The sequence below is a fragment of the Melospiza melodia genome, unplaced genomic scaffold, assembly GCF_035770615.1.
Source record: "Melospiza melodia melodia isolate bMelMel2 unplaced genomic scaffold, bMelMel2.pri scaffold_62, whole genome shotgun sequence".
Classification (NCBI taxonomy): domain Eukaryota; kingdom Metazoa; phylum Chordata; class Aves; order Passeriformes; family Passerellidae; genus Melospiza; species Melospiza melodia.
In genome coordinates, this window is record NW_026948801.1 from 1,929,505 (window position 1) to 1,938,598 (window position 9,094).

A 9,094-nucleotide genomic window follows, 5' to 3' on the forward strand; every position below is an offset into this window, starting at 1 on the left:
AGCAAACCAATGCTACCTCCCTCACATTGAATGGCCTGCTCTCAGAAATAGAGACCATCAGACATGCCACCTTGCAGAACAGCAATAGAGTTTTTACTCTGGGCACATGGGCATGGCTGTGTAGACTCTGAGGGATGTGTTGCATGAACCTCTCCATCCGCAGCAAGTCAATCCACAAGAGCATTCAGGTACTGAAGGAAGGGTTCAAGAAGCTTCAAGTGGAAAACAAAGACTGGTTCAATAAACTCTTCCAATCCAAGGGACAAAAGGGTTGGATGATATCTATCTAAAACAGGACTATTAATTCTCTTAGTGGTTGTTGTTGTTTTTGTGAATAGTCCCATGTTCATTTGGATGCTTTTAGAAAGTCTTATGAAATTCTTTCAGCTCCATCTTTGTTGTAAAACAGAAAGTGGGAAGATACCCAATACAGGATCCTCATGGACTCCTTGGAGGAGAGAATTAGAGGCCAGATGGAACAAAAATCTTTCAGAGATTCAGGGTGGGAAGGAAAATCCTTAAAAGTGCCTAAAAGTATTCTTAAATCCATAAAATAACTTAAAAACCTTGAGTATCTCAAGGCATTAATGAGCCCCACTGAGTCAGTACAAAGCTCTCCAGGGACTCGTTAAAGCAAATAACTGGGGCCATGATTGCACAAACCTCTCACAGAGTCTGTATCAAAAGGGAAGCACCAAGTAGCTTAAAAAAAGTGAGTACCTTGAAGTATTATTGAGCACCATGGAGTATTGTTACTGACAAAGCCCCTCCAGGGACTAATTATAGCAGATGATTGGAGGCCATGATTGCACAAACCTCTATCAGACTCCAAGGCAAAAGCCAAACCCAATGTCCTTTGAAAAACCTGCAGTACCTACAAGGAGGATTCAGGAGCCCCCAGGGCCATTCCTGAGCAAGGCTCCCCAGGGACTCCTTCCAGCAGATCCTTGAGGCCACTGGGATGTGGGCTCGGGGGGATGCAGAGGGCAGGACAAGGGGCTGACAGTGCCCAGCCTGGCTGGGGCTGTGCCAGGAGGCTCCAGAGCCTCAGCACAAGGTGTCTCCTCCCAGCCCTTGATGGCACAGACCCAGCTGCTGTGCCCCAGGGCACCAAGACTTGGCTTCTCTTTGTCCCCACTTGTCATCACTGCATCCAGTTCTCTGCTCTGCCTGGGGCCTGGGGACACTTTCTCAGTGGTGTCCCTCAGTGGGACCCATTAAAAGTCCAAGTAACTTTGTAGTTGGATTCTGACTTGGAGTTCTGCAGAGGTTTCTTCAGCTCCCTCTCAGGGACTGATGTTCAAGGCCTGAGCACAAAGCCCCAGAGGCTCATTAAAGTCCTGGTGCTATGTCTGTGCTGCTGAGCTGGGCTGGGCTCCTGGCACAGAGGCAGCTCCTGGCAAGAGAGAGACAGAGACACAGTTCTGCCCTGGAGAGACAGCTGCAGAGAGACATCTCCACCCAGAAGCAGCTCCTGTGCACAGCCCAGCAGGGCTGGGGCACTTCCTGCAGCCACCCCTGGCACAGCACAGGGGTACAGAGGGGCTAAACTCAGCCTGGGCTGGGAGCACAGAGCAGAGCTCACTCAGGGCTCACTAGAGCAGAAATTCACCCAGCTTTGAAACAGTCATTCCCTGGCTGTGGGAAGAGAAGCTGCAGTTCCTGTAGGAATCTCCTGGCACATCCCACAGATTTTAGGACCTTTCAGGAGGACTCTCAGAGCTGCTCCAGGGCAGGGCTGTGGCCCTAGGGCAGGGCTGGCTTTCCCTGCTGCCCCAGCCCAGGCACAGCCCAAGGCAGCTCCTGTTGCCAGGCTCTGCTGCAGGGCTGAGCAGCCGGGCCTGCAGCCAGGGGTGCCCAGGGCTGTCGTGCAGAGCAGGGTCCTGCAGCCCAGGGCGCTGTGCTGGGGCAGGGACTCTGCTGCCTGCCAGGGACAGCTCTCAGCCAGCCCTGGCAGCTGCTCCCAGCGCTGGAGAGAAGCTGTGGGGGGAAGGAGCCACACTGAGAAGGGCAGGGGCTGCTGCTGAGAGGGGCTGGATGGGGCAGGGCTGCTCCCAGCTCCAGACCAGCCTGGGTACAGCTCCAGAGGGCACTTCCCAAAGAAGGTAAGCCTGGAATTGCTGGAAAGATCAGGAGCTTTCCTGAGAGTGATTTCAATTTGCTGCTTGGAGAAGGATGGGAAAGTTGGGGTGATGGCAAAAAGATTTTTACTTTTTATACATTTTTATATATCCATAGCTCTCTAAATTACTCTTACATAGTTATAAATATATAATCCTTATTTAACTCTATTAAATTCTATATTACTCTATTAAACTCTTAATTAACTCTATTAACCACTATTATATACTTATATAACTATAATCCTTAATTAATTTTAATACATTTCCTAACCTTTCTCTTAGATTTTATAAAAATAAACTGATTGTCTAAATACATTACTGAAATACCGTATAGTCTTTTTATCAGGAAGAGAATCTAGAAAAACATTTTATTTTTTCACCAGAATGTGAGCAGTCATAAATAAAAATTTTTGACAAAGAAGCCTTTGGACCTATTCCAATTGGTTGAGCCAGGGGTGTGTAACTGTGGCAACTGAATCTCCTATTGGATGTTCTTGTTAAATATCCTAATTAATCAACCTTAATAAATTGTTGAAATCAGGCCCGAGGTGTGCCCCATCCCCACTGGGACACCTGGAAGCTTCCAATTAACATCTGTTTTTTACTTTACTGTTCTAACACTGTTGCAAGGGGTTTTTTCTTTTTTGATTATACTCAAAAGGAGGATGAGAGAATCAGAGCAGGAATTGTAATCCCAGAATCACAGAACATTCTGAGTTGAAAGGGACACACAGGATCACCAAAGGAATGTTTGAACATTTACAGGGACTGCAGAACTGTAACTTTGGGTGGTCAGTCTCTCTGCTGGGAGCCTCCCAAAGGGCCCTCAGCCACTCCTCAGCCCTGGACAGCAGCAGCATCACCTTTGCAGGACCCATCAGGGCCCTCCTGAACTGTCCCTGCCTAGCTGCACACAGAGCCTGCCCCAGCCAGGGCCCTGCACACAAAGAAGTTTCTGTAGGGCCCTGGCCAGGGCACACAGGCTGGGATGGGCTCTGTGAGCACTGGCAGGGACAAGGCTCCTCTCAGGAGGGAATGTCCAGGCCTAGGGAGATGCTCAGGGAAGGAGAGGGGGCTGAAGAGAGCAGTGCTGGGGGCAGGATGAGGGCACTGTTGGTATGTGGGAGGTGCCGGGCACAGCTGGGCACGGGAACACTGTCCTGAGTACCTGGCTGTCTCTGCCCTGCCCTCTCAGGCACAGCACCACAACATCTTCTCTTGGTTCTGCACTGCCCTGATATTGTCACTGTTATCTGCTGCTCTCAGGGAGGTTCTGGCATTTGCAGCAGCTGAGTCAGGCACTGCCCTTGGCATTCCTGGCAGGCAGGGCTGTCCATGGGAATGGGGTGTCCAAGCTTCCCTGGCACCTGTGGGGCTGTGGGCAAAGCAGTCCATGGGAAAGGGGAATGAGCTGAGCCCCCTCCCTGAGATCCCATCATGGGAACAGCCAGGGATCTCCTTGCTGTGCCCTTCCAAGCTCTGAGCTGCCCTCCTGGGTGCAAATCTGTGCCAGAGTCTCTGAGAGTTCCCTGAATGTCCCACGGGAAAGGGCAGAGCTGCCAGAGCTGAGGAAATGCTGCTGGGTTTGCCAAGGGAGCCGTGAGTGTCCTTGGCACAAGGGGATGATGAGACCTTGCCCAGAGACCTTGAGAGAGGGTGAGATATTCAGGGATCCCTGGGCTCTGGGCAGGGTTTGGTTTATCCCAGGGTGACCCAGGAGTGTGATTGTGCTCTGATTGCAGCCAAAGGTGCAAAGCCAGAGCAGCTGGGAACAAGCCCATCCAGCCCCTCACCTTCTCTCAGCCACAGGGAATATTTTGCCTCTTCTATCTCTCAGTGGCAAACTCTGAGTGCAACAGAAATGCTGGGGATTCCTGACCTCAGAGAGCTAGGAATGATGTGTGGGTAGGAAAACAATTCCTTGAACCAGCTCCTGCCATCCATGTCCTATAGAACTAGGAGTGCAGATGCTACCAATCCTGTCTGCATTAGGAGTGATTACCTTGAAAAATGCTGAATATCCAGCCTTGTCCCTCTGCCAAATGGCCAGAAATCCAGGGCAGTGGGGCAGGGATGGTTCCTCAAGAGGCCTGGCTGCTCCTGGCACACTCAGCCAGCATAACTGGAGCTCAGGCAGGGATCTGGGTGAAGGTTTTCCCAGAGCAGGAACAAGGGTGGATGAGTCCCAGCAGGAGAGTCTGCAGGGAATGGATCAGGTTTGGCTCAAAGCAGCCTCTCCTGACTTGTCACTGTCTTTTCTCCATGAACAGGTCCCCAAGTCCAGAGTCTGTAAATGTCCAACAGCAGCTCCATCAGGCACTTCCTCCTGCTGGCATTGGCAGACACGCGGCAGCTGCAGCTCCTGCACTTCTGCCTCTTGCTGGGCATCTCCCTGGCTGCCCTCCTGGGCAACGGCCTCATAATCAGCGCCGTAGCCTGTGGCCACCACCTGCACACGCCCATGTTCTTCTTCCTGCTCAACCTGGCCCTCACTGACCTAGGCTCCATCTGCACCACTGTCCCCAAAGCCATGCACAATTCCCTCTGGGACACCAGGGACATCTCCTACACAGGATGTGCTGCTCAGCTCTTTTTCTTTGTGTTCTTCATCTCAGCAGAGTATTTCCTCCTGACCATCATGTGCTACGACCGCTATGTGTCCATCTGCAAACCCCTGCACTACGGGACCCTCCTGGGCAGCAGAGCTTGTGCCCATATGGCAGCAGCTGCCTGGGCCAGTGCCTTTCTCACTGCTCTTGTGCACACAGCCAATACATTTTCCCTGCCCCTGTGCCATGGCAATGCCCTGGGTCAGTTCTTCTGTGATGTACCTCCAATCCTCAAGATCTCCTGTTCACACTCCAAATCCCTCAGGGAATTTGGGCTCATTACTGTAAGTGCCTCTTTAGGCCTTGGTTGTTTTGTGTTCATTGTTTTCTCCTATGTGCAGATCTTCAGGGTTGTGCTGAGGATCCCCTCTGAGCAGGGACAGCACAAAGCCTTTTCCACCTGTCTCCCTCACGTGGCTGTAGTCTCTCTGTTCCTCAGCACTCTCATGTGTGCCTACCTGAAGCCCCCCTGCATCTCCTCCCCATCCCTGGATCTGTCACTGTCAGTTCTGTACTCGGTGGTACCTCCAGCCCTGAACCCCCTCATCTACAGCCTGAGGAACCAGGAGCTCAAGGCTACAGTGAGGAGACTGATGACTGGATGCTTTCAGGAGCATTAATTTGCTGGCCAATTTCTGCAAATCACTTGTAATAAAAGTCATCTTTGATATTTTGTGTTGGTTTGGTTGTGGGCTTTTTTATGTGGCAATATTTTTCTTTTGTTTTAGTTTTCTCATATTGTCCACAAAGAAAGGTCATTGTTTGTGCCATTTCTTATTTTGTTTATCTCCACTTTCCCTATGGCCACAGACTGTGTCAATGAGGGGCTGCGCTCTTGGTGACTTTAAAAGAACTAAAGCATCTCCCAGCAAACTTTTCTCCAGAGATTCTCTTTGTTGTTGGCTGCTGCCAACCTGGTATAAATTAGCATTGACTCCATTACTCTAAAAGGCTTATCAATCACTTTATTATATTATCTTATACTATATTATACTTCTTAAGAAACTTATCCTCTTACAAACAGTCCAATAAAGCATTGACCTAATTGGTGAATGAATCTATAACCCTATTACTAGTGTCTAATTAAGAAATCATCATTTAATATACATATGTCTATAACTCATTCTACACGTACACAATAAGTAAAACAAATAAAAATTAAAATTGTTTCTTATTCTTTTCTCTAATCATCTCACAAGTTTCCACAAGAAAATACCTAAGAAAGTAATGTCTGCTGCTCTCTATAGAGAGAGCTGTGGCTATACCCCTTTTGCTCCCTTCTCTGAACCTGTAGCAGCAATGTCTGTGTGCAGAGCTAGGGGCAGGTCAGTGCTGGCACAGCAGCTCTTATCCTGCTGGCCAGACCATTCCTGACCCAGGCCAGGAGCCATTGGCCTTCTTGGCCACCTGGTCACACTGCTGCCTCATGTCCAGCCTGCTCTCCATCAGTCCCTGAGGGTCCCTTGCTGATCTCCAACTACTCTGTCCCCAGCCTGTAGTGCTGCAGGGGTTGTTGTGGCGCTAAAGTGCAGGACCCAACATTTGAACTTGTTAAACCTCAGCTTGTTGGATTCATCGCCTGGATCCAGCCTGTCCAGGGCTCTGTGCAGAGCCCTCCTATGCTCCCACAGATCAACACTCACATCCAGCTTGGTGACATCTGCAAAGATGTCCTTGGTTCCAAGCGGCCCCTCAGTGTCATAATGGCCTCTTGGTTACACCAGTCCCTGCACTGTCACACTGGTCTCCTTGGTTCCATGGGGCCCCAAAATTTGACAATTGTCTCCTTGGTTCCATGGGGTTTCATAGTTTCACAATGTCCTTGCTACTGCCACAGCTCCACAGTGGTCTCCTTGGTTCCATGGGGCCCCAGGGTGTCACAGTGGCCCCATGGTCACATGAGGTCCCACACTATCACCATGGTCTCTGTGGTTCCACAAGTCCCCTCAGGGTCACAATGGACTCCTTATTTCCACGAGGCCACACGGTGTCACAACATTCTTCCAGATTCCTTGAGGCCCCATCGTGTCACAGTGGTCCCTTGGTTATACAGGATCCTGCAGTGTCACAATGTCCCCTTGGTTCCATGAGGCCCCGCAGTGTCAGAACGGCCCCTTGGTTCCACTGGGCCTTGGAGTCTCCCAGTGATCTCCTTGGTTTTGCAGTGTCAAAATGGTGAAACCCCTTGGTTACACAAGGCCCTGCAGTGTCACAATGGCCTCTGTGGTTCCACAAGGACCCAGAGTGTCACAGGGCACTCCCTGATTCCATTTGGCCCCAGAGCACCACAGTGGACCCCTGGTTCTATGGGGCTGTCATCATGGTCCTCTTAGTTCCATGAGGCCTTGCAGTGTCACAATGACCCCAGAGTGTCCCAATCATCACAGAATGACAGAATCAAATAGGCTGGAAAAGACCTTTGGGATCATCATGTCCAACCAATGCCCTAATACAGCCTTGTCACCCAGACCATGCCACTAAGTGCCACTGGAGAGGGACAGTAACTCTGCCACCTCCCCCCTGGCCAGCCCATTCTAATGCCCACTCACCCTTTCTGTGAAGAACCTCTTTCTATTGTCCAGCCTAACCCCCTGTGGTGCAGCTTAAGGCTGTGTCTTCTTGTCCTGCCCTCCAGCAGATCCACACTCACACCCAGCTTGGTGCCATCTGCAATTTGTGAATGGTGGACTTGATCCCCTCACCCAGATCATCAGTGAAGATATTAAAAAGGACTGGGCCCAACACAGATCCCTGGGGGACAGCACCAGTTCCTGGACACCAGGTGGGTGCAGCACCATCCCCACCACTCTCTGCGCCCAGCCTCCAGCCAGCTCTTAAATGTCCCAGAGAGGAGGGAACCTGCCCAAGCCATGGACTGGAGCTTTTCCAGGGAATGCTGTCAGAGACAGCATTAAAGGCTTTGCTGAAATCCAGGCACACAACATCCACAGCCTTTCCCACATCCACAGATGTGTTACCTTGTTATAAAAGGAGACCAGGTTGGTCAGGCAGGACCTGCCACCCCTAAATCCACGCTGGCTGGCTCTGATCCCTGGGCCATCCTGTGGGTGCCCTGTGATGGCACTCAAGGTGATCTGTTCCATAACCTTGCCTGCCACCCAGGTCAGGCTGACAGGCCTGGAGTTCCCCAGCTCCTCCTTCCAGCCCTTCTTGGGGATGGGCTCACACTGGCACCTGCAGTCTACTGGGACCTCCCCAGTGAGTCAGGACTGATGATAAATGATGGAGAGCAGCTCTGGGAGCTCATCCACCAGCTCCCTCATCCCCCTAGGATGGATCCTGTCTGATCCCACACACCAGTGAGCATCTGAGTGGCTCAGCAGGTCAGCAGCTGCTCCCTCCTGGATTACAGGGGGCTGTTCTGCTCCCTGTGCCCATCTACAAGCTCAGGAGAACAGTTGTCCTGAGGCAAACTTGTCCTACAATTTAAAATTGAGACAAACAAGGTGTTAAATAGCACAGGCTTTTCCACATCCTTAGTTACTATATTCTCCACTGTACCTAAAAAAGTAGAGGTTCTCCTAATCCCATGTTTTGCTATTAATTTATTTGGAGAAACATTTAGTATTATTTTTCATAGAAATGGCCAGATAAAGTTCTAAATGAGCTTTCACCTATTTCCTTTTCTTTATGCATGACTTAACAACATCCTTAAACATTTCCTAAGTTGCCTGACCTTCTGTCCAAAGGTGATGCACCCTCTTTTTTCCCCTGAGTTCCCACAAAAGCTCCTTGGGCAGCCAGGCCAGTCATTTTTCCTCACTAGCTCATCTCAACACTGGCACCGGCTGCTCCTTCCCCCTTAAGATTACTTTCTTGAAGCATGTCCATCCTTCCTGGACCCCTTTGTTTTTAAGGGCTGTTTCCCTTCAAAAAATCAGTATCTGATTCGGTACTCCCCAAATCTGCATCCTAAATAGGCCAAAGTCTGCCCTTCCTAATTACAGTGCAGAAGTTTTGTTGTTGCTCCTCCTTCTTTTATAGAGCATCAAAAACTTGATTATTTCATGGTCACTGTGCCCCAGACAGCCTCTGACCCCCACACCTGCAACCAGACCTTCTCTGTTTGTGAACAAACAGCACACAGAGCTTTCCTTGGCAGTGGGAGTGTTACAAAAAATTTAGTAAAACAGAAAACTTTTTAACACCAATGTACCATTAAGAAGCAGCATTCTTTATTCAGCTAGATGCACAGGGGATAGCTCCTCCCAAAGCCGTACATGCTGAGCACAGGAAAGTTTCTGTTTATATTCTGTATTTTGCACACATGTTCATGGATTGTCCCTGACTAAACATACATATGATAATCATTTCCCCAAAATCATTAACAGATTTCCCCTC

At 50.0% G+C, this 9,094-nt stretch overlaps 1 protein-coding gene across 1 annotated transcript; it reads left to right on the plus strand.

The window, feature by feature from the left end:
* Positions 1-4,416: 4,416 nt before the first annotated feature.
* On the plus strand, positions 4,417-5,340 carry LOC134413941 (olfactory receptor 14C36-like; the record flags this gene model as incomplete). The annotated part of the gene is made up of 1 exon (XM_063147961.1): positions 4,417-5,340. A coding segment is annotated over exon 1 (924 nt), but the record flags the coding sequence as incomplete, so codon positions are not given.
* Between the last annotated feature and the right edge of the window lie 3,754 nt (positions 5,341-9,094).